A 25023-nucleotide genomic window follows, 5' to 3' on the forward strand; every position below is an offset into this window, starting at 1 on the left:
GATGAAACATCAGAAAGCATAGCAAATCAAAGACCAGCAAAGGTGGACACTGTAGAACTGCAGAAATCCCAAACACTAAGTCATGATCAAGATGGAAGATGGCCTGCCCTAGACCTTCAACATATCCCTAGCATCAAGAGGCGCCTAGATATCAAATCCCGATCACCGGACTCTGATTCATCTTCTAGTAGTGACAGTGAGGATGAAACAACAAATCACATAAAGAAACACGAACAAGGAGAGATACACATGGCAAGGCTTCCAAATACAGTATCACAACCTGTAAGTCATGAACCAGGAACACAGTGGCCTCTTCTTGATCTTGAGCATACCACACACATCAAGAGGCGTTTGGACATCAAAGCAACATCTCCAGATTCATCTTCTAGTAGTGACAGTGACCATGAAACAGCAGAAAGCACAGCAAAGCAGAGGCCAGCTAAGGTGGACACTGCAGAACTGCAGAAATCCCAAACAGTAAGTCATGATCCAGATATAGGATGGCCTGCCCTAGATCTTCAACATATTCCTCGCATTAAGAGGCGTCTAGATATCAAATCCCGATCACCGGACTCTGATTCATCTTCTAGTAGTGACAGTGAGGATGAAACATCAGAAAGCACAACAAAGCAGAGGCCAGCAAAGGTGGACACTGCAGAACTGCAGAAATCCCAAACAGTAAGTCATGATCCAGATGGAAGGTGGCCTACCTTAGATCTTCAACATATTCCTCGCATCAAGAGGCGTCTAGATATCAAATCCGGATCACCGGACTCTGATTCATCTTCTAGTAGTGACAGTGAAGATGAAACAACAAATCACATAAAGAAAACGGAAAAAAGGGAGATACACATGGCAAGGCTTCCAAATATGGTATCTCAACCTGTAAGTCATGACCCAGGAACACAGTGGCCTCTTCTTGATCTTGAGCATACCACACGTGTCAAGAGGCGTTTGGACATCAAAGCCAGATCATCATCTCATGATTCATTAAGCAGTGGGGGTAGAAACCATACAAAGAAAGGAAAGACAGAGGAAACCAAAATTAGCCCCCGTTACTTGTCAAGTAGCTCAGATGAGCAAGAGGAGTATACAGATGATTTAAGCAATACATCAATAACAGGAGAACCGGAACCAGATCCAAGATGGCCTCAACTGGATCTCAGCAGTGCCCCCCATGTCAAAAGGCGCCTGGATATTAAGACATACTCACCTCCAACTGAGTCATCTGTAGGCTTTCAACAGACTGGATCAAATTCTTCTGGAATTAAGAGGGAGAACAGAGACCACACTGCAAAAGTAGGAATGGGAGTATCTGTCATATCTGAGACCTCGGAAAAGACCCCAGTGATAAACATTCCTCACAATAAAAAGACAGACCACAATATCAAATTAGATAAGTATGCAGTTATTTCAGATGACTTGGGGGACAAACAAACAAATGACAACATCAGCACAACACCAGAGATAAACCCAGAGCTTCAGTCCCAGTGGGCCACCATGAATCTAGGTATCTCCCGCTTCAGAAAGCGTCTTGAAATCACATCGCACACCCATGCACCACCAACTCTGCCCACATCACCTCCACCTCACTCCCACTCCTCTTCCAGCAGTGAAAATGAATCTGGGAGTAAAAACAGTAGAACAAGACTAAAAAGAAGGGAAGATGGGATGCAAGAAATCATATGCACTGATTCATCTCTGACCCTTGAAAATAAACCAGTGAATGTTTCTCTGACATTGAAGAGTCAAGACAACATCTCCAGCAACTTAGTAGAGGTTAAAGAGAGATTAAAAAAAGACTATAGCCTCCCCACAACTGAAGAAAAGTCAAATCCAGATAACCTTTTGACTGGTTTTGATAGTCCACAAACTCTGAGGTACTTGGATATCAGGGTCAGTGAAAAGGCTCCTGCTATACCATCATCAAAGCAACTGCCTGATTCCTTGTCCAGCAGTGTGAATCAAGGTGCATCAACAGAATATGCAGGTAGAGCTCCATTACAAAGACAATCATCCTCCAGCAGCAACAGTGGGGATGAGATAGACCACAGTGTTCCTGACCTGAGTCTCGGTGTCCCGCGCATTAAGAGGCGTCTGAATTTCAAGGCTCCATCACCAGAGCCAAATAATCCCTCATCCTCCAGCAGCGAGAGCGAAAGAGAGGTGACAGGATACACTGCAAAACAAAGCAGACATGCATCAAATCTGTCAGGAACAACAGACAATGATCAAATCACTTATAAGCGTTTAATTATGAAAGCTTCATTGCCACTTCAACGTCAAACTGTAGACCATGTTGAAACGGTAACTGTTGCACAAGGTCTACCCCGTAGTGGGAGTGACAGAAATGTACATCTTGCCCCAAAGGTTCCCAGTATTACCTTTGATGATATAGTAAAGAAAAGCATGGGGCAGTCCAGAAACACCACAGATGTGGACGTGCCACCCGGGATAAAGTGGACTGGCATTGGTCGCCATCTGTCTGACTTTTCTACGACCAGTTCGAGGAGACGTCCGGGTGCTGCCTTATCATCTCCACAGCAGGATCCACCTCCTGAGCCTGAACTTAGCTCACCTGACTCCTTCAACATCTCCAGTACTAAAAGTGTTTCTCTTACATCCAACAGAGCTCTTGACAAGTTTGACAACTCAAGTGGCAGCATGAGTGAGATTTTGAGGACTGTATCTGAGGACAAGAGTGAAAGGAAAGGCCTCAGTGCCCTAAAGGTCATGTCATCAGAGAGACGAAAGTGGGATACAGTACATGATAAGGGTGCATCTCCTCTATTTGATGACCATGGTCCACAAGGGGACACCAGCAGGTTTGAGGAAGGAATCAAGCCCCTGGCCAAACAGCCACTAACACAACTAACTTCCTCCACTTCGGTACACAAGAGAGGAGCTGCAGATTTGCTATATGGTATTCCCAGGTACAGGACGCATGACATTGGAGATATTGAGCCACCGCAAGAGGTTCCACCTCCTATTCCAGCAACACCACCACCAGATGAGGCAGTTGGTCTCACATGGCGGTCTCCACAGAGCATTAAGTCACCAGGGCGGGACGGTATCAAATCCTATCTGCAACACAGCAGACATGCAGATTAATCCGACCCGTCTCCACTTACATCACAAAACCTAGCTCTCCATTTTAACTCTTCAAACATGAACAAGTTTTTTTTTTTTTTTTTTTAAATACAGAAAGCACTGCATCCTGAACACTGACAAAACAAGTAAATGATTGGCACTGTTATTTTATTTTATATTGATTTGTTAAGTATTAAACTTGAAATGAAATGTAAATACTAAATGTTTTCGTGGAACTGTTGCAGAGCACAGCAGAGCAGATGTGCCATATTTTCTGTAAGTCACTTTTCAAAGATGTCTCTCTCTAATCAATTTTGCAACGAGAATCCATATTCTGACCTTAATGGCAATGCATTATTAATACACTTAAGAGACCTTAATAAAACCATGCCTGAACAACACTATGCGAAGTGTTCATTTGTAGAAATAGGTACATTTAAATAATGACAACAGTAATGACAGTGTACTTCGTTTTTTTGTTATTGACAAACTATTAACCAAAGATCCCAAATATAAGCCAGTAAGTTAATAAACCATTTTATTTATGTATATAGACATAGGTTATAGTGAAAACAGACATATAGACACTTACATAGTTTACATACATATATACAGTTGGGACAAGGCTGTTCATCCTCCTGCACTGTCATGGGAGAAAACTCTATACACTGATCTCTACACAGTATTTGGTAAGCAATCCAACAACTACTTCGACCTTAGATTTTATGCTGATGGTTGATGGTGTTGTAATGACAAAAGAGGCTTTCATACAGTTTTATCAGCAGTGCGCTTCAGTGACACGGGAGCTGATGTCTATTAACTTCACGACAGATTTCAAAGTGTATTTTGTGTGTATTGTGACAGTGTGGTGCAAAAGTTGCAAAACAAGTTACGCACTTCCAATAAATAAAATTAGATCCTGTACTGGCTGTAGCTACCTAAAGCTTTACAGCACGTGTAAGGATCTGAAAGATGGGGCAAATGCAGGAGGGAACTCCTGTTCCACCGTGAGGTTACAGGTGTGTTCCAGGTCTTAATAGACACGATCATGTTGTTCATCAGAATTAAGATAACATGATCATGAATATCAAATTGAGCACAAAACACTTGCACAAATTCCTGTACAAAACAAAAACGCATTTGAAAAATGTTTTCAAAAAATCTCATCCATTCACCAAAGGCTCTGTTGGAGCATGCATGCAAATATTAAATCTTCTGACGATTCAGCATCACACAACAGCCAAAGACAAAAATTTATACATGTGTTACAAGAACATTATACTAGGCGAAAGAAGAGCATAGCATCATCACACAGTTCCAAACCGTCAGTGTCCATTGTTTTGATTAGATCCTACGGGTGGTACAAAGCAATGCTTTCAGCAAACCTACCTTACTACTCAAGCCTAAAGGACCTCGTCCTGAGAGGGTCACTGGTCTTCCATAGTTATATACATGTATATATGTGTGTATATATATACATATATAAAACACTGTCAGTGTTGGGAGAGATGCTACTAGGAAGAGACCTGAAACTATCAGTGGACTAAGGAAGACAAAACATATACCACATATCAAGACAAAATGGACACCAACTAGATCTATGTCAACTTATAACACAGCCCAAACAGTTTGAATTCATCCTGAAATAATCCCTGACCACTCAGTGTGTCTGTGTGTGCATGAGTATCTGTATGTGTTGTATGTGTTCTCACACGTGTATGTACATTTGGATTTGTTGGTACGTGTGTGGGACACACAAAGTGACTTCCATGGTTTGAGGCACAATAATACTCTTACCTACACAACGTAGATACATCGATTGGTCACCGGACCAATAAATGCTGATCAGAGCACTAGTGGCTCACCGCTGTAATAAGAGTTAGTAAGCAGCAATGCTGATTTGTTTGGTGTTATGAGGTCTGAAGCCTTTGCCGGGGGGTTAGCAAACTGTTAGCATTAGCTGGAGCAAAACAGCAGGAGGGAACAAAAACTGGAGGGAAAAAAAAGAAATCACTGGCACAGATCAATAGTAAACAGCACAGGCATCAGAAACCTGCGATCAACCATTTGACACAGTGTGCTTCTTGAAGAATTCCTATCAAACTGAAAATATGACAAACAATAGTTAGTGCCATCTGTCCAGAAAAGCTCAAGTTCAAGTTCATTGCACAGATATATAATATTTAATGTGCCCAGGTCAAAGTGACCCTGTTTAAGACTCAGACACAATGCATGAATGGTCACTTCCGTTGGGTTCTCTGTGCTGAAGATAAGGGTGAGGAGTGGTTCTCCCACATAATACCATTTTGCTTCCATCATCCATGTATGATACCATGTTATCCTAACACAGACAGCAATATGACATGTCACAGTGAGAGACAGCAATGCCACTGGGGATTGCTGCAAGCTTGCCCACTATGCAACTTCGGTAGGGAACATTACTCCACAATGGCAGCCCTCCGCATCCGTGCTCTGGGCAGCGTGCACCCAGGCTGCAAACCCGTCGCCCCCACCCTAGCCCACCCACAGCCCCAAATCCCTCCTTTACTAGGAAGCACCCACAGTCACTGCTTTACCATTTTTGTATTGTTTACTTATTGGTTGTTGATTCTCATAGTCGTTGTTGTCACAGTTGTGTTTTTTCCATTTTCCATTTTGCTCTGCAGCTATGACATCTGTCTTTCCTTGTACCACTCCACAAACTCATCCAACAAAACAGGCCCTGAGAAAAGGACACGACAGAGATTATAACAGATTAGAGAACTGTTATCTGTGTAACATGCACACTGAGCTCTGTTGTCACATTTCTGTGTAGACACATGTTCACTCACAGGCACCATCCTCATCGTAGTTACTGAGGTCCAGGTTGATTGTCCTGCTGAACTCTAAAACATTGCACCATTGGTCTTTGTTGATGACTTTGTACTTGGATTGCTGAGGAATGACAAATGAATGCTTTACATTAACACGGCACCACAACCTTTTAGCGACAACAACCCTAGCCAAGGTCGAACTGGACTTCAAACTAACAATCTTATACACAACTACTGTATGTGACATCTTTGATCTGGCAAACGCTTACCTCTAGAAACTGATTAAACACGGGAAACAGGGGCCATGTCTTTCCCAGAAGAAGCCCCAGCATGCACTTGGCTGTGTTCAAGTCCAAACTCCTCTGATCCTTTTCCTGTCCGATTCAAAACACCCAAGGCTTCATGAAAATGTCAACTACAGTTTAAACAAAGCAGGCTACAAACATCATCGTCAGCAACACTAGTCCCATATACATGACAAACTGAATTCCTCAACCCACTGCCATTACTCTTAATCAAAAATAACATTGTTGTTCAACATCCAGAGAAAGTGTCTTAGTTTGCTTTATGATGTAATGTGTGGTATGTCTCCTACTAGAACACAGGGGATTAAAGATGTATGGGAGAAGGACTTATCAGTGACTACTGGTGAGAAGTCGTGGGAAGATATTATGAGTTACGCTAAAAAGATATCCATCTGAACTCGGGCGAAAGCGATGCAGCTTAAAATAACACATAGGTTGCATATATCTCCTAATTCAAGGCATTAAACCCTTTAATTTCTCCTGTGTCTTAAATGTAAACCCAAAATAGGTACCTTAACCCAATACTACGGTTGTTTCATAATTTACAGAAATATCAGGTCAACATATTACGCTAAATGGAAAAAATATTTGGTAAGGATTTAGAAATGGATCCAATGTGTTTGATTTTGGGCCTCCCAAGTAGACGTATAACTACTATATAACATTCCTACTTTTGCTGCTAGGAAAAATATATTGATACAGTGGATTAGTGATAAGGGCCCTTCTGTTGAGGGTTGGTATAAAGTTATATTTGAGTTGTTTCCTCTGGAATATCTTACAAATATTCTACATGACAAAGCAGACCAGTTCTACAAAGTCTGGCAGCCCTACCTGTACTATCTTGGACCTGACTTTTTTTCCCCATCATTGTGCAGGGGAACTCGTGAATCTGGGCTCTTGTGACCTGTGATTTGCCTGTATTGTTTCCTGTGGCCTCCTGTGTACTTCTGTCAACCTGAGCTGTGTTTTTTAAAACTTTCTCTGTGCTTTTGCCTGTTGATCTGGTCTATATGTTTGTTTTGATCTATTATTATTATTATTGTTCTTGTTAAATAAGAAAACCCAATAAAAAGTATTGTTAAAATATATATATATATATATATATATATATATATATATATATATATATATATATATATATATATATTACACTGTTATCACAGTCATGTTTTTATTCAGTTTATCAGAGAGTTACTTTATTTAAAATCACGCACAGGTGAAAAGGCAGACTATGTAAATAGGCCACAGACCTGATAAGTGCTTTCTCCTCTGAGTCAAACTGGAAAATGATCTTGACCTACCCAAGACATCAAGGCAGGTCTGTACGCTGGCTTGAGACTTTTTAAGAATTTCAATCAGGCGAAACAACTGTTTCAGATCTAACTGAACTGAGCTGGACTTTTTTGTTTTAGGCATGTTGTGTATGTGAGCTTCCGTGTAGAAAAGATGTTGCTTGACTCACCCGAGCAAAATCAAAGGCATATCTATAAATGAGCTTAAAACTGGTGCTGTCGTTTAGGACAGATCTCAGGTAATCGAGCGAGTTCCTCAGCCTCTCTGTGGAGTCGCACCTGACAACAGCAGAGAGGTGCCTTAGACAAACTCTACACTTCAGCACAAGCACTACTGAGAATCACTCTTAAAAAACATGACCTGAGCCAGAGAGAACATAGCAAAGCAACACGATAAAAGACAAAAAAAAAAAAGAAAGTAGGTAAGTGACGTACTGCAGTGAGCCCATGCCTCTCAGCCACTCCTGGAGAGTGAAATATCCCATACTCTGGGCATCCAGCTTCCAAGCAAGAACCAGCATCACCACCTGAACACACAAACAACAACCTTTATAGCTACAGATATCCTTAATTACAAAATGTGTTCATCCAGATTATCAATCCATCTACTGCACTCACAAAACTGTTGTAGGTCAAACACACAAAACGACTGACCTCAATAACCTCTGAAACAAAGAATGAGTGTAAATAGTGACACCGAAGTGAAACTAGGTCTGCACTTTTTTTGTTAATAACTTTTCTTTTTTTTTTTGATTGTGCTAACTTTACATTTTTATAAAACATCAAAAAAAGATGTGAAAAGCCAATCAAGTTAGAAAAGGTTGTCTCAAAATGAAAGTCTGACTGGCAGCCAGAAGGAGAAAGACAGTGAGCAAAATGCAAGCAAACTGACACCGTACACATGTAACCAAAACGCATAAAACCTACTTACATTCTCTGGCTCCACTCCGATGTCCTCGCAGAACTTCTCCATGCCCTCTGGACCCACCACATCGTCACAACCTATTTCAGACGGACAAGTGTGAAGCCACATATAGCATCGATTTCACATGTGGGGCTAAAAACCGACGGCATTGGTAAGTGGCTGAATGTGATTAAACCAAGAATGTATATTGTGTGTGTGTGTGTGTGTGTGTGTGTACACAGTGCTTCAAAATATAATACCTCACCTGCATATTCATAGAACCACTCCAAGCATCTTTTACTAGAAAATGTCTCCTCCTCGCGAATTTGTGACGTTTCATGTTTTCTGAAAACACTGCAGATGTTAAGACAGTTTTAGTCTCAAGCTCAGCAGCAACGCAGTCAGTGGTCAGTGTGATTTCAATGGATGTTTCCTATCGTAGTTTTCCTAAATGCAAACCAAAGTCTTTACGCCCCTGCATAACTGAGACAGACACAGATTTATAACGATGTTACTAAGTCGTTTTGTTTTAAATCTTTAACAACGGGTTTTCACACCTGTCCTGGCGACTTTTCTTGGCTGACATGTCATCTCCAGCAGAGGGTCTCCTCTTTTTCCTAGGAGGCATGGCTCTAGAGCAACAAGCTGAAGGAAGGAAACAGAAGGCGGAATGAAAAGGGGGCAACTTATGAGCAATACATCGAGAAAGCATGAACTCTCAAAGAGCCAGCAGTCAGACCTCAGACAGACACACAGTTTTGGCAGCAGTATAATTAACAAACTGTTAGCTATTAAACACACAGCGACCGGCTGAAGTATTACCTGAGGGGTGGCTATCCTGTCCAACGTCTTCTGTCAGGTTCTATGAAAACAGACAGAAAACAAAATAACACATGCTTGTGAGTAGGACACATATGGGTGGTGGTGCACGCTCACATACAGACATACACACAAAAATTAATATATGCAAGCTGCTAACATGTATTTACCAGCCTGTGCAAGGTGTGGTGGATCTTATGGATGCTGGCCAGTGTAGTCAAGTGGGAATTCAGCTGTAAATCTATTTCCACAAAGAATAAAGGTAACATCAAAATTCAAACTAAAACATAACACTCAACCTTCTACTGCCAGTCAAACTTGTGCAAGCTTGGTACAAGGGTACAAGAAGGTGACATCATCATAGCACCAACAAGAACCTATGGTTGAAATGAGATGTCAATTCACATCTGAAATCACAGCAGACTCTACAGTGCTCAAATCACTTTGGTCTGGTTTCTAGTTGAAGGGTTTTACGTTTCAGAAACGGACAGAAAAATATCTCACACGAACGAGGGAGTGACTCTCTGCATTCCTCGAAAGACATGCAAAACTCGACAATGTTTAGATCGTGCATGCTACCTCGTTGCCAAACGTCATCTGTACATTCCCCTCCTCAAGCTGTCATCAAACACCGACGCTTTTCATTTATTTCCAGAGGCCAGAACCAGGCAAACCAACACACAGCCGAACAGATAGCACTAGCTGCATACCTAAAATAGCAGTGCAGACGCGCAACTTGCACAGAGTTTACAAAGTATCTGGAGAGTTGGGCCTATGGGCGTTGTAGTCCATTTCCTTCAAAGGCGCCATTGAAACCTCAGCTCTGGTTGGGACAGTAAACTACAAATCCCAAGCCTTTACAAAACAACTATTTCTTCCAGACCCCTCTACCCCCAACATTTACCCCAACTGATTGAATGCATTTTACATTGTTTCAAAAATCTAACATTATGTACCTACTGGCACATAAGCATTGCACGGACGTTTTGCAGCAGCTTATGTGGGTGCCGCAAAGCCGGACAGCACTGCTGCAGCATGCAATGAAAGATGTTTTCCACAACTGCGTCACAATTTTCATTCTGTGTAACAGTCCGCAGTTGACCAGAAAATTGACCGATTTACTATGACACTACATTGATGCCAAGTCTGAGCTGAAACGCACAGTGGACCCTCAGTGATGATGACTATAAAGATCACAACGCTCCGATTACCATCGAAAACCTTCTCAATTTAACTAACATCGGCGGCGTTCAGCTGAGCACGGCTAACGCTACACAAAATAAATAAGTTCAGGAGAGCTGCCATGTCAAAAGTAACCTCCTCCACGTCCCAAACATCTGAAATAACACTAGCTATCCTTCCTTTGTTGTCGCCCAAGACAGCACTAGCAGATACAAAGAAACCAGCAAATAGCACGGAATTCATGCGTTATCATCAAATCCTACAGAACCGCGGGCTAAGAGAAGACGTAGAAACACAACGCGACTGTTAGCTTCTCTCCGACAAACTCTGCTGCCTCCGCGGAGGCTGGTAATTTGACGAGGAAAGCCTCTATAACGTTACTACTTACTTGCCGCATCAGAGTGCATTTTTATGAAACATACAACTGTCTGTGGGAAGTCCGCAGACCGGCCAATAGGCGGGCCTTGTCAACGTAAACCACGCCCACGAACGATGATTGAAAACGAGCCTGTTCGGTCTCCGCCTTCGCTGGCCGTCGGTTGGTTAGCAACGGTGTCAAGTCACGGCAAGGCGGGAAAAGAAATAGGCTCCTCCCGCGCGCGCATGTGATTGGTCAGCGTTCCCCAAACAGGCTGCGCTATCTCTGCGATTCATTGGTCCGGAGATTTTTATGAGCGCGTCAATCATCAGAATTTCCTCGTGCAAGCCTGAAACCCAGCCCACGATGGAATCTGATTGGTCAATTCAGTCATGAGTTGACCTCCCAAGTGTAGCTGCCGTTGGGGTTCGTTTGATGTGAACTCACGCGGGCGGAGGTTGGTGGCGGGTGTGAGTTATATTTCTAAATTCGCGATGGTTTGGGAACACGAAATATCCTACCTCAGCCACGGCGCTTTTACGTCTCTGTCCCTACGTGCTCACCGGTCTTCAGAGGTCGGTAGAAGCCCGGGGTATTAGCAGAGGTCCTGCCCCAAATAACGCTCCACTCAGTGTCTCTATGTTTAGCAACTGGTGGTCAGGTGACTACAAGTCCCACATGTCAACCAAAACGAACGGATGCGTTAAAAAATGTGGCTACGTTGCTTGGTCCCCCAAGTTGTTTTGTTTTTTTTAAAAATCAGTTACATTGAGCTGAATTATATCACCCTGTACAACTGGTCAACGAGTTAGCTAGTAAACGGGAGTGAGTGTTTGACTGAGGGTAGATGACACAAGTTGACCAGCCAGTTGAAAAGACCAGCCCCCTGAATGCCACCATTTTCACTAAATTCATATTAGGCTACCTTCAGTGTGGAGCTGGCTGGGTAAACTGCTGCTGATAGTCCACTGCAATGGCTGTTATGACCACAGCCGTCTGTGTCATTACTGTCACCATCTCTTCTGCCTGCAGGAGTAGAACTACTGTTTATTTTGCAGTAGTTTATAGTGGTGGGATGTAAGTGTTTTTACTCAAGTACTGTAAGTATGTACAATTATGAGGTACTTTTATTATTTGCTATTTCCATTTTGTGCAACTTCACACTTTAATTCCACTACAGGGAAATTATAACTCCACCACATTTATCTAATAAAACATATCCCCTGAAATATGAAGCATTTTTATAGATTAAACTATCCAGCAGTATGTAACATTTTAACTGTACCCACACCAGCCACAACACAATGCTCAGTGCTCACATACACAATCCAGTATTTACTTATTTTACTTCAGCAAAATTATGAATGCTTTTACTTGTAGTGGTGTATTTTTATTCTTTCGTATTGTAGTATTGCTATGTTAGTTAAGTGAAGGATCAGTATATTTCTTCCATCTCTGGTAGGCTAAATTATTATTAATGAATAATGTCATCAAGGTTTTATTTTCATCTTAAATAAATAAATGCTGTGATTTACTGTACGTGCAGTGTATTGTAATAACTGTAAATTGATGATAAAATGGTTTTACTTTTCTTTATTAGATTTTTTTAAAGCTCTGTGAATTGTACTTTACCTTTGCCATATTTCAATGATGCCTTTTGAATCTGCGTTTATTGTACTACACAATGCTTTTACTGTGCTGGGCAATTCTTTGACATGTGCTCCAATATCACTGTATGTTTATCAGGGGTAATAAATCATTCTTTGATTTAACTTATAAAAAACATGTTTCTTTGACCTACAAAGAAACCTGCCACTGACCTTTGGCTACTAGGAGCATTGTTTTAATGAAGAGAGACATTTCAGTATTGTTTCTCCTCTGCATTTACATTTCTATAACATTTCCTTATTTAGTTTGATCATTTGTCAGTAACATTTTATTACGTTAAAGTAAGAAATATTCATGTATTAGTAAAATAAACATCATATGAATGGATTTTAGGGTAATCTAAAATCTATCTTTGTGTTGTACATTATGTCACATCCCCAAAGGTTATGATAAAACCAATGTTAACATTTTCCAACAGCTGGACCTACAGTATGACCAACATGCTTGTTTGTTCATGTAAATGGTAAATATTTTATCACTACCCGTGCGTTTCTTTTAAACAATTCCATAAAAGAAATGGCGACTACTCTACATAAAGGTGTGTCCTGCTTGGATTTACAGATAGGTGTACAGAGGTGAACCGAAACTGGAACTGCAGGGCTTAATGTGACTCTTTCACCCCCTACGACAAATAGGAAAACATTTTTGAATGACACAGCTCTTGGCGATTCTTTTAAACATTATCCAATTTGATTTTCTTGCCTAACACTATATCTTAGCACTAGTTTTATAGCCCATACCTGATTTGTTTCATATTAAAATGGATAGGGTGACCAGTCTTTTTTTTTTTTTTCAAGTGGGGTGGAGTTAAATAAATAATCGAGGGAGGAGCAATTAAAGCTGGCAAAATCTGAGGCACTGAGAAAGGGAGCGTTTATGTGCCTGAGTAAGTTGCACAGCACAGATCCAACAGGGATTGCTAGAAGCTCCTGCAAAAATGACTTCTGAAACAGCTGGACTAACTACAATAGTGAAGACAGAGGGAACAAAAGCTGCTGCTGCTCATCCAGCTCCAGTGGAAGGAGAGTGGAAGGTGAGAGGACACAAGGATGATGTAGACCTGCATGGGCCAGATGTGATATCTAACATGTCCTCTGTGTCCCTACAGTGCCCTGTGAGTGATCATCACGTTCATAGAGAAGATGTGAGAAAGGTTTGGAAGGAATGCCAAGAGGAAAGCTTCTGGTACAGAGGTATTGTCTTCTTACTAATTTACTTCTTAATCAATAGCAGCTTTGGAAGCCAACAGATCTGCCAAATGATTTCAGGTGTGAGGGCACAACGCATGGATATATTCTTCCAGGTGTATTGGATAAGTCCTTAATGGTAGACGTAGTGGGACGGCTTATTCATCAACCTATTCACTTATTGCTTTCTTTGTGTATTCAATCTGTAGCCCGTTTCACTACACTCACAATACGTGTTTACTCCGATTCGCTGTGCTTATTTTATTTTTGTTGTGAATTCAGAGACTGAAGTTACTGTGGCTGATTTGATCTTGGATCTTGTTTGGGTGGAGTTATATTGGGAGTGTCCTGTAGTCACCCAGGTCCACATACCTAACTTAATCCTTGATAAATGACCTGCCTCAACAAACGGGATAAAAATAACAAGCGATTCAGGAACATGTTAGTCATGCACACCCACACAGAAAACAGTCTGGGTTGTAAGAAGTAAACCGCTGGCGCTAGCTCGGCTCACCAGCTAAAAGTAAGATCCACAAACTACAAATGATCCATGTTTTATGTGTCAACACAAATGTCTTTAACCTCCGTTCACGACCTTTCCCTCACTGCCTGGCGTGCAGCTGCTGCTCCTGCTCTCTCACCTTGCACTTACATGAAATGGCAGCAATCAGTGAACTTCCTGGGTGAGAAATCAGTCCCGTGCTTTACTTCAAGTTAGGTGGACAAATTGTTGAGTCCCTCTATTATGGACACGCTCGTACCTGGTAATAACACCCGTCTCAGGTGATCCGATCTTAAGTAAATTGTAAATGGACTGCACTTGTATGTCAAGTTTAATTTATCGACCACTCAAAGCGCTTTGCAATATTTGCCACATTCATCCATTCACTCACATTCTCTCTCTGGGAAGTGAGATCCGTTCTTCTGTTGTCACACATGGAGACGCACTGTAATGCCAGGTGTGAACCGATGTGCTCGGAGCTGTCCACTTGTGATCGCATCACCCGACACCGAACAGGGCCCCTCGGGTCAAAGTTCGATCAGATTGAACTCTGCACAAGACAAGCAAGGCAGGATCAATCCATGATAGGAAGTGAATGCGTCTTTTCAGGGGAGGGAATAAGGGGAGTGATTAATCAATCATCAGCTTTTATCTGCCACTTGTTTTGCAGGGACTTTCTGAATGATTCTGTAAACTGTAGATTAACATGATGCTTCTATCTAAAACTATGTTTGTCTTTAACACTTTTACTGCTTTTGACAGAAAGTTGTGTGGAGGATGTAATGAATCAGACTTGATTGTGATTCTAACAGTTTGTCTCCAAATGTCTGTCACTGTAAAGCTGTGATCAGTTTCAGACTGTTGTTTCTTTATGTAGCTCTTCCCTTCTCCCTGGGCAGCATGGCTGTCACTGGTGGTCTGATCTACAATGGTAAGGCACTGACTTTCACACTATATTATTTCATTTTATAATAATGACACATGTAAAGCGATGACTTCTGTAATGATCCCATTTGGTTTAAGGTGATGTTTATTTCCATGCAGGTATTTGGAAATCATCAAAGCGATTTGGTCCCTTTCCAAAACTAGCAGGTCTGTACTGGACAGTAAACTGGACTTCAGTTTATTAATAGCAATGCTTTTAACAATCCCTCAGCAATCATTGGCCCCTAACTATGATTTTTTTTGTTGTTGTTTGTTTCAGTCGCTGGGATCCTTGGTTATGCAGTGGGGAAAGCATCTTATGTTGGAACTTGTCGAAGCAAGTTCCAGGAGCTTGGCGTTGGGGATGGACCAGGATTTGGATCCTGGTCTAAGGGAGGTCGCATGGGACACAGGTGGAGAGTTTATAGATTTTATCATCACATTGTCATGGAGGAAGTTTATTCTCTGGAAATGTGAAGCTGCATTTCAGTTACTAATGTACACAGATTCTGTCAAGAGCAGGGTCACTAATTAGAAGAAGAGCTACTTTAAAGGTCCCATATTTTACACTTTTCTGGTGGTTTAATTTAAGTTTTGATATCCATAAGAAGATAGATTTGTAGCCTCTATATAGTTTTACATCTCATCTCTCAGGCGTCTCTTTGGACCTCTAGGAAGAAAGGACGTTTTATGTTGGTCTCTGAGCCATTTTCCCACTTTTTGTCATCTTTTGCACCGTCTAACAAAACAAAAATGTCATTTAACAAAATACCCAAAGAAGCAATGTGACTTCAGCTCTGCTCTGCTTGGCTTTGCTTCAGATGAAGAGGAGTGATAAATGTTCTTAGGCCTTGCTGTCTCACTGACCGGAGTGTTATCCCAACAGATCCTACCACCATGTGTGTGACGAGTGTAAGAAAACGTCTCAAGCTGCACCTGCAGAGGAAGTGAAGAGCTAGAGGTAAATGGATCATATGATGATGGAGCTATGAAAACATACAGTACATACAACTCCATTAACAATGGATTAGTGCACAGTCTATGAGTTAGCTATATACTAACTAATACAGACTACTGCTAAGTACTCAAACATGTGAACTATAGCAAATCGTAAAGAAAATGGCAATTCAATTATTAACTAAAAGTTATACTGCAGTATTTGAGTGCTGGTCCCTATTTCCATTGTAGAGTTTTGTACATTGACTCACTCAGTCAGTAGCAGCTTTATTGTTTTCTTAAATGTTATAAATACAGCTCATAATTTGTCTAAAGCATCTGTTCTGACATACTGTACCTGATATTCATTCATGTCAAACCATGTACAAAGTCCCACTAGAGGGCGCTACTACACTTTCAATCAGATCTTTTGTAATGTATGTCATGTAGTTCAATTATCAGCTGCAACAGACTTTTGCACAACAACTAAAGAGAAAAAGACATTGCTTAATGTATGAAACAAGTGTCTGTTTTACTTTTGATGAACATGTTTAGAACCAATTCACACAAATGTTATTGTCAGTACAGTTTTTTAAACAATTGCAATCATCCTGTGTATGCTCACGTTTGCTTATTTTGAATAAAGAAAATTAACAGCATACTGGACATAAATCTAATCTTGAGTGACCACAGTGTTTGCCCTGTTTAACCAAGAGCACTATCTTTTTTAGGACAGGTGTACCAGCAGAAGGCCTCAGGAGCTGTTTGAGTGATGGAACCTTTATTGTTTATGCTGCAGGACAAGCTTTGCTTTTAGGTGTCTAAATATTCAAATACAATACAATTAAGCATCCAGGTTTATTAGCTCTATTTCCTTAAATACGGTATTCTTTGGCTATGGTAATCTTCTGTGACCTACCTAATGATATCTTTCTATGTTGGACTGATGATTTGCCTACATTGACATACAAGTAGATTACGGCGCCACAAGTTACATCTGGTACTGTATGTACAACATATCTAGGACAAACTTCAACCATGTTTTGTTTTCACTTCTTGAACAGTAAGCAAATTTGTCCCAGTTAGGAGAGATTGCAGCACAGAAGCAGATGAGAGATGTATTTTGGAGATTAATGAACACTAAGTATTTTAAAATGAATAGTTTGAGGAGGGATGAGGTTGAGGACACAGGAAGCCAGGACAGTGACCTGAGAACTGGACTAAGGTACTCTGCTTTCCTGCTCTGAAGCTGAACTGAATCCTGAGAATCCAGAACAGTAGCATCCGCCTATAAATAAATGTTTTGACAAAATTTTATACGTCTTACTTTAAAAATTGATCTGTAAATGTCATCTGAAAGATCTTATATCTTGATATCGCTGTTTAAAATCTTCACTAGGTGTGCACCATGATTTTCCAAAATATGTCATGCATGGTTCATTACTCGATGTACTTATTAAGCAGTTCCATAGGACCATAGTCATTTCATACAGCTATGTGGATCTGAGTGCTGATAGTTTAACTGTGGTAAAAGATGTTACTTTGCATAATTTCAGCTATAGAGGTTGAACAAAGGTTAGTGAATAGCTGACTCAATAGCTCAAATATGTTGCCACCAATATCTTTGAAATATGATTTGAACCAATGTAGGCTTGTGCCAGAAAAATCCAACCCAGTTTATTAACCTTTTTTCTATATTAGTCTATGTTTAAGTAAATGCAATTTAAAACCCTGACAAGAGCAGTCTCTGTGCTGCAGTCTAGTTAAAAATTAGACCAGACAATACCAGAACTATTATTTGATGCCAACAAAGTGCTGAGTTATTAGAAAATAGTTCTTTAAATAGTTACACTTAAAAACAGGTTTTTAATGGACATATAATTGTTCATTACTGAGGCATCTAGATTGCAAGAATCTCTATAACTGCAGATTTAAAAGCTTTGATTACAGAAATATTACTTATTGTAACCTTTTACATTAACCCCCAATATTTTGCATTTATAAACAAATGAATATGTTGCTTATAACAAGCCATAGTGTAGTTTTTAGGCTTATTAATGCATTAATGCAAGCAATTATAATGTCTCCAGTGAAGCATCCACTGTACATAGCTGCATAACTGTGTATAAACAAATAATGAATGATTGATAATACAGTGTAACATGGCTGTAAATAAATGATAGGGATGCTTCGCATGAGGAGAAATAGCTGTTAACTTATACATTAATAAACGTAATATTTTTTTTATTTTTATGTTTGCTTAGAACTACATTGTAGTAGCCTATGTTATAAAACATTTACTATAGTCATGCCATCAGTTCTACATCGTACATGTGTAGATGACAGAGTAAGAGTTAGTCAGTTTTAGGATTTTTTTTTTTAAATAAAGTGTTTATGTGTGGTGTGCGCACAAAACATATTTGTATACTTTCCTCAAGTACCCGCCTACCCGTGCACGTTTCGGTGTACGCTGGGTGTGAAAAAAAGTGGACCCATGTGAATGTCACCCCCCCGAGGACGTCATCCAATCAACAGGTCGTCTCCTCGGGATTGCCACGTATTTGGTGAAATAGAAAGCCGCCTCTTAATGTAGGCGTACACCACCACAGCCAATCACAACCAAGGAGGCGGGACAAGCGGGCTGCCGTCTGTTCTGACAGTGGAGCTCTCCCAACACCGAAACAGATAGAAAAAAAAAAAAAAATCACACCGCTACGCAAATCCTTCCAATGGAGGAGGGCCAGGACGTTGAAGCTTGTTCGGCAAATGAAAAAACGTCTGCAAGCTAGCTACCTAGCTCAAGTGAAGGGAGAGGAAACAAAAGTTGTGAGTAACATCAGCTAAACGAATAATGAAATAATTGTGGAAACGGCGGTTGCTATCTAATGTAGTTAACGTTGGCTTACGTCAAGTTCCGTGATTAACTTTACCATTGAGGTGAACGTTAGCTTTCCAACTGTGGTACCGAAATTGGCTGCCGTAGCATGCTAAAGAAGGAGTTTGGCTCCTCTGCTAGTGTGAGTTAATCGCCTAGCTACCTTGCAACTTAAGTCGAAAACACCGTTCAGCGTTTCCTTTGTCATTAGTATTATTGCAGTCAGGTAGCTAGCTGGGCTGTGAACATTGCTATCATACTAGCATATTTAACGTTAACTTATAGTTGACAACTGGCTGGTCAGGCAAATCAAGTTGATGCTGCTGCTGCTAGCTAGCCTCCTGCTCAACATTAGCAGTTTGGTCAATACAGTATCAACACCAGGCTAGTTGCTAACTAAAAGCTACCATGAACGTTACCCTTCTGCACGCTAGCCAGTTTTAATGCAGCTAGTTCTCTTTTTGCTCCTAGGTTTTTCTCTTCTTGTAAAAAAAACCACTAGCATCAGACTACGAAATCATCAACGAGATTGTTTGGAGTCTCACATAGTTAACCCAGTTAACCTAGTGTTTTGTAATACACTAGATTTATCTGGGACACGAAACACTGAAGTAAAGCTGTGTTATATGCTTATGTCTAAGAGAAGACTTGTATTAGTGAGAGGGCACAGTTTTACAGATGGGGCGTTTGAAGGGAGTAAAGCCATAACATGCCCAGGCATGGTGGTTCTTATGCATTGGCATGACAGTGAGAGAACTGTCAGCTTTTGCATCTAACATTCCTCTGAGGACTCAATCCTCCCTGTTCAGAGTGCATCATGAATACAATGAGGCGGTTGTTCGTGTTCTGTGCAGACCCGAGCACTTGGACACAGACAAGAGAGGAATCTGGTCAGTCCACTGTGCGGCTGGAGGTGGAGACGGCCAAAATATTTCAGACTTAGGCACAGTGGCAGTAGAAAAGTCAGTTTGTGTTCTCTCATGGGCCTACATGAGGGTGGACTATGTTCTGAGTAAAAGGAACTATGTTGTGCAAATTTGCATGAAAAAGTTATATTACATCAGTTAAGTATTTACATATGAATAGCTGTGCGGTTACAAGGAGGTGGCACAAAGTTTAATTTCTGCTCCTCTAGCTGTGCTTTTGCTGCAGTCTAATGTCAGTTGGCTATCACAGGGCTGCTAATGTGAAGTTGCTATGAAGTGGTACACCACATAGTTTAAGCATTTTATACACAAGATTTTGCAATGTCGTACTAACCTCAGGCCTACTGGACCATCAGTCTTTGCAACTAGCTGACCCCCCCCCCCCCCCCCCCCCCCATCCCTGCCAGGATAAGCCTCTGATGGCAGTACAGATGTGTAGTGTATTCTCTTGTAAATGCTCAAACTAGAGGGAATCCCCCTAGATTGCACATAGGCATCTATCTGTGATTATCTGGGCCATAATTCCAGTGAATTAGTGTGTTTGGTTTAATCTGGTAAGACATTAATGGCATTGAAGAGTATGGGGATGAAAAACCAAGCTCTGTAAAATGCCCCCACAGTGGCCCCTCACTAAGCTGCCCCCTGCAAGGATTAACTGTCAACTCAGTATTTCAGTGGTGACTACAAAAATATTATGTAGTACCGAAATAGTTTCTTTTTAGTTTCTTAATTTTATTTCGTAATTCATGAAAAAAACCCCAATTAATCAAAAAACTCTTGACTGTTGTTTTTGAGCCTTGTGGTATGTTTGAACTCTGCAGCAGTGATCAGTTGCTACAGGTTTTTGGGTATCGTATTTCCAGTGCTCTGCATACAAGCAGCTTTTGTCTCTGTAACTTATTTTGTTATTTGAAACTATTACTTCCTTTTCCTATTACTAGCCTTAACTCGAAAAACATCAGGTGTCTTTTTTTTTTTTTTTACCTGGGGTTGAAACTTGTGACTACACAAATATCCTTGATGTGTTTCCTTAAGTACCTGCTTGAATGGCCCTTGACCTCTCAGCAGCTCAGCTGGTGCCACTTGGGCAGCTCCCATAAATGTCGTGTGATGCCTCCATGTCATAAAATACCGTCTGTCCTTTATTTGACTAGATTATAGTATATTACCTCTCTACCTAGACTGATAAGTTGGGTCCGTGTGTGTGTGTGTGTGTGTGTGTGTGTGTGTCTGCATTTGCACATGGCTAAATTATTAACTGGACAACTAAACGAATACAGTGAGGTACTGCACAGAAATCTGGCCCACAACCTTGCTATTCAATTAAATATTGTCTTTTAACCAGCTACTCTGCATGTTAGCACCTAGCTTTATGGTCACTCAAGTTGTATCTGTAGAACACTTAAGATTGAATGGCATTGCTGTGCACTTTCATTGTGTAGTGGGAAATTCACATGGTATAATGGAGAATATTCATAAGTTTGGGAGTAATTGTTCCTGTATTCAGAGGTAATGAATGATGGTAGTGTTGTGTTTTTGGAAATTATCATTATCTCTCTGACCTTCGAAAAGTTAACTTTCTCTTCCCAGTGCAGTGTAGATAAAAGCACAACATTGTTTACTCTGTCTAGCTAGAAATAACCTATAATTGAGCCCTGCTGAGGAAGATTATCCTTAGCTTTGGGAGAGAGGGTTTGGAGCATAATTGATGTTTGGGTCTGCCTTCTCCAAAGAAACCACCCTGTCTTTGCCCTCAAGACGGCCTCAGTTGAGTTGCCAGTGTTTTTGCTATGTTTAGATCCATTGATGGAACGTTAATGCCTCACATTTTATGGCTATATGTGTCATTCAGAGGAATATAAAGATAAGAGGAATGTCTGCTGAAACATGCAAAAAGGTGTTTGTTTGTACACTTCCCTTTCCAGTCAGAAGAAGCCAGTAATGTTTCCACTCAAGAGCTAGTGATTACTACATGCCAGGCCTGTCATTTAGTGCTGGAGGGAGCCAGATATAGGCTTTTTCTCTCTTTGTCCAATTTACTGTAGCACACTGCCCGTTTCTGACTATGAGCTAGCGCAGATTCTTCAAGAAAAGTACAGTGAACACATCAGACATTCTTGAGTTTGTTTTTGATGAATTTTGATGTCGGTTGTTTAACTGTGATTCAATTACAAGGCTAGCTGTTGCTGGCTACTGGAAGTTAATGTGATACAAAGGAGAACAGAACACGACAAAATGAAACTGTACAATCTTATCATTGTCCGGCTCATCTCTTTTTCTTGTTCTTTTTTTTAAAATTTTTTTTAAGATGGGCTGTCAACCTCCGGTTTTCAGCATCCTTGCTGTTTGCTGGACTCAGAAAGCTGCAGGGCAACAATATATGAAGCCAAGTTAACCATTGATCAGCTCAGTTCTGCTCTGCTGACCTTTAGCTCTTCTCGCATGTTGCTGTTACACCAAAATGTGCAATGTTTAAACTCGTTAAACTTGCACCGATCTGGAAATTCACTGATTTGTTTGAAGAATTAACGAGCTGTGTTGAGATATGTTTTAGCAATACCAGAGAAATGCATGTGCTTAAATATAGAGCAGGAGGTTTAGTCTGTGGCTGTATCTGTTACAGCGTTCAGGATGTGCACAGGGTTTGGCTTACCCTTTTTCTGTGGTCACAATTTTCTTTTTGTTTTTTGGAGTCGCTGAGCTGGAGCAGGAAGTCAGATGTATTATTCACAGGTCTGTCAGCATGAGAAGTGAGTGACTGCGCCTGAGAATTTTTTTTTTCTTTCGTTTTGCTGTGTTTGTGGTGGGTGTGTATGTGCCATTGCATGCTGCTGTTACATGACTTTTGGGCCGTAACTGTGTGTTTTGTTTTGCTTAGTTTCATTTTGTTTAGACTCGATATCAATGCTGACCTGTTCTCAACATCTGTCAACGTTGCTTGAGTGGAAGTTCTCACACCTCCACTTTTCTGTCCTCCTGCTGTCTGACTCAGTGGCTTGTTCTTCCTTCCTTTGTTTGCTGACAGTTTGATAATGGTTACAAGTCTCACGGCTTCTGTGCTGTCTTCATTTATGTCTCATGTCAGTGTCACTGAAATTAAAATGTTACTCACTCACAGATGCTAGATTACCTGACTATAAAAGGAGCCCTTTGCAGCCTGTGATGTCATGATAAACTAGAAGGAAAGTATAGTTTCAGAAGACTCTGGTCACTTATGTAACTGCCTCTTGGATGTAGTGTGTAATCTTCAGATTATTACTCCGCTCAGGAAGAGGTTTTAATCCAGTCAGTTCAGTTCAGTGCAGAGCAAACCAGGCTGAAGCTAACAGTAGGTTGACCTATCACAGACTGTCAAACTGCACTTTGCCATTACAGATATATGGTTGTGCAAGATGCTGTTCTGTGTCATAGCAAAGTCAAAATGTTTAAATGTATCAGTGGCTGAAGTAAGGCCGCCGTTCAAGAATTTTACTTCCTGTGTCAACAGGAAGGTTTTAAGACAAGTATCGAAAGATATATTTTCATGTCTGCAGGTGATGTTACTGTTAATGTGTTACTGTTTCTCTGATCAGTCAAAACTTAATTGGCTCTACCTTTAAGTTCAGGTTAAAGGAGGCTATGTTGTACTTAGCACAATGCCAGACAGAGCTGGTCTGTGTCTTTTGTCTTCTTGTTCCTTGTTGTTAAAGACATGATTTCTTTGCTCTGTGTTTCAGATTCTTGTACAGTGAAATTGCGGACCCTCCTTTCTCTTTCCAGTTCCAGACCCTGCTCTATGGCCTTAAGGTACGGCACATGGGTTAAGTGGGTTGTGTTCAAGTGTGGGTTAATTTTTGTAGAGAAACTCCAAGCTAAGTAGTGTGGGAATGAACAGGGTGTTGGATTAATCTCTTTGCTTGTTTTGCTGAATTCTGAAAGAAGCAAAGCAAAGTTTTAAGTCTATTGCTGGCATTTAGTTCTCTTGCCTCGGCCTGGAAACATTTGTGTTCTGCCACTAAACGTTGTCAGTGCTGCAGCTGTAAGGTTTAAAATGCCTCATTCTACTCCATCTCATGTTATACAGTAACTCCATATAGGCTAATAGTGAAATAGTGTGGCTGCTGGGTGGGTTTATACCCTTGTCTGAACAAAACAGCTGTCATTACTCATTATTCTCAGTTTTTATTTAAAAACAATCAAACAAAAAAATAAATGAATGAAGAAGACAATCAGATTATGAACTTAACAAATATTCTGTTGTAGATCACAAAAGCTTGTGTCAGAAGGAAAGAACTGATTGTGTTCATATCATGATTAATAGCATGTGCTGCCACTGATTCGATAGAATTTAAAATAAAAAAAAAAAAAAAAACTGTAGTTGATTAACATTCACATTATCATGTTTTTCAACCTAGTCAGCTCAGCTGTCCCTCTCTCAAATGTGCCAACACCACACCACGTAACAGCAGCAGATAGAGCTGTTAGTGGCAGCTGGTGCTGAGGGAACTTACAGTCAAATCTACAAGTGTACCGACAGAAAACGCATGTTTATAAAATCACTACCGTACAGTTGAACATCATAGCACAGGTAGAATGTCTTGTACCATGTTGCATTGTGCTAATTATACTGTTAACCTTTCTTTATGTTTCGATTTCCGGCAGTATCGGTTTTAGACTAAGCAATCAGTTAGACGATCATTAATCAGAAAATAACCATTTGACGAATCTGCAGTGAAAATAACTCTTAGGCGCAGCTCTAGTTCTGCTCAACACCCTTGAAAAATGAGGATAAAAAGGACTGTGGTTAAGTCAATGTTGCTTGAGCAAGAGTCTGTAAATGTCAAGAAGTTGCATTACACTGGTGTGTTCCTCTAAATACTGCTTTTGGCCTCTGGGAGATGAGTGTCATCGCCGAATGATAATTGGTCAGGGAAGAAGGGAAGATAATTTTGATTCAGGGTCCGGTCAGGTCACATTCTCACATTCCTACGTAGTGACAACCAAGTTCTCTGTGGGTTGCCTCACGACTGTCAATCAGCACTTGGAAGAACTAGCTTTATATCTTTGTCTGGGTTTCTGAACTTTAGAGGAAGCTTCTTTTTTTTTTTTTTTTTTGTTCCTGTTTGCAGGTCGACAAACTCAACTTGTGGGGCAGCCAGACATTAAAAGTCAAAGTAGATGAACGAGGTAGAAATATGTAGGGCGCACACTGAGGCTGTGAGAAGGAGAAAGTATGCTGTAGACAAGAACTGAGAGCAAAAAT

The 25023-nt window shown here is 40.7% G+C and overlaps 3 protein-coding genes across 7 annotated transcripts in view; 2 read left to right on the forward strand and 1 right to left on the reverse strand.

The window, feature by feature from the left end:
- Positions 1-3611: 3611 nt before the first annotated feature.
- Positions 3612-10881, reverse strand: dcun1d4 (DCN1, defective in cullin neddylation 1, domain containing 4 (S. cerevisiae)). Of its 2 annotated transcripts, none has more exons than XM_056378079.1 (11): positions 10794-10881; positions 9394-9464; positions 9227-9266; positions 8962-9049; positions 8670-8758; positions 8432-8502; positions 7936-8027; positions 7671-7779; positions 6173-6277; positions 5922-6024; positions 3612-5812 (listed from the first exon to the last, which is right to left on the reverse strand). In XM_056378079.1, exons 1-11 carry the CDS (start codon positions 10810-10812, stop codon positions 5757-5759), a joined length of 843 nt encoding a protein of 280 aa, XP_056234054.1. In that variant the 5' UTR covers positions 10813-10881; the 3' UTR covers positions 3612-5756. The 2 variants fall into 2 exon arrangements, with proteins under 2 accessions (XP_056234054.1, XP_056234055.1); XM_056378080.1 differs by lacking the exon at positions 10794-10881 and adding an exon at positions 9803-10739.
- Positions 10882-13263: 2382 nt separating this feature from the next.
- ociad2 (OCIA domain containing 2) lies at positions 13264-17291 on the forward strand. 3 transcript variants are annotated; one of them, XM_056378083.1, is made up of 7 exons: positions 13264-13464; positions 13540-13624; positions 14998-15051; positions 15165-15212; positions 15325-15457; positions 15931-16005; positions 16717-17291. In XM_056378083.1, the coding sequence occupies exons 1-6, from the start codon at positions 13369-13371 to the stop codon at positions 16001-16003; spliced, it is 489 nt and encodes a 162-aa protein (XP_056234058.1). In that variant the 5' UTR covers positions 13264-13368; the 3' UTR covers positions 16004-16005; positions 16717-17291. The 3 variants fall into 3 exon arrangements, with proteins under 3 accessions (XP_056234058.1, XP_056234056.1, XP_056234057.1); XM_056378081.1 differs by having other exon boundaries at positions 13266-13464; positions 16712-17291; XM_056378082.1 differs by lacking the exon at positions 16717-17291 and having other exon boundaries at positions 13269-13464; positions 15931-16639.
- Positions 17292-18500: 1209 nt separating this feature from the next.
- The window catches only part of fryl (furry homolog, like), a 64971-nt gene continuing 58448 nt past the window's right edge, over positions 18501-25023 (forward strand). The window contains exons 1-2 of one of the 2 annotated variants that reach the window (XM_056378072.1): positions 18502-18806; positions 23498-23567. The gene's annotated coding sequence lies outside the window, so the exon portion shown is untranslated. Of the gene's footprint in view, positions 18807-23497; positions 23568-25023 lie in introns of both variants that reach the window. The other variant, XM_056378073.1, reaches the window with a different exon arrangement.

This window comes from Seriola aureovittata, chromosome 6 (assembly GCF_021018895.1).
Source record: "Seriola aureovittata isolate HTS-2021-v1 ecotype China chromosome 6, ASM2101889v1, whole genome shotgun sequence".
NCBI classification, from domain to species: Eukaryota; Metazoa; Chordata; class Actinopteri; order Carangiformes; family Carangidae; genus Seriola; species Seriola aureovittata.

Bases quoted from the DNA above. Each gene is read 5' to 3' on its own strand.
- ociad2 (XM_056378083.1), top strand. From the start codon at position 13,369: ATGACTTCTGAAACAGCTGGACTAACTACAATAGTGAAGACAGAGGGA. The intron at 13,625-14,997 runs GTATTGTCTTCT...TTCTTTATGTAG, and splicing joins GGAAAGCTTCTGGTACAGAG to CTCTTCCCTTCTCCCTGGGC. The intron at 15,052-15,164 runs GTAAGGCACTGA...ATTTCCATGCAG, and splicing joins TGGTGGTCTGATCTACAATG to GTATTTGGAAATCATCAAAG.
- dcun1d4 (XM_056378079.1), bottom strand. The intron at 6,278-7,670 runs GTGAGTCAAGCA...TGAATCGGACAG, and splicing joins ATGCCTTTGATTTTGCTCGG to GAAAAGGATCAGAGGAGTTT. The intron at 6,025-6,172 runs GTAAGCGTTTGC...GTCATTCCTCAG, and splicing joins TGTTTAATCAGTTTCTAGAG to CAATCCAAGTACAAAGTCAT.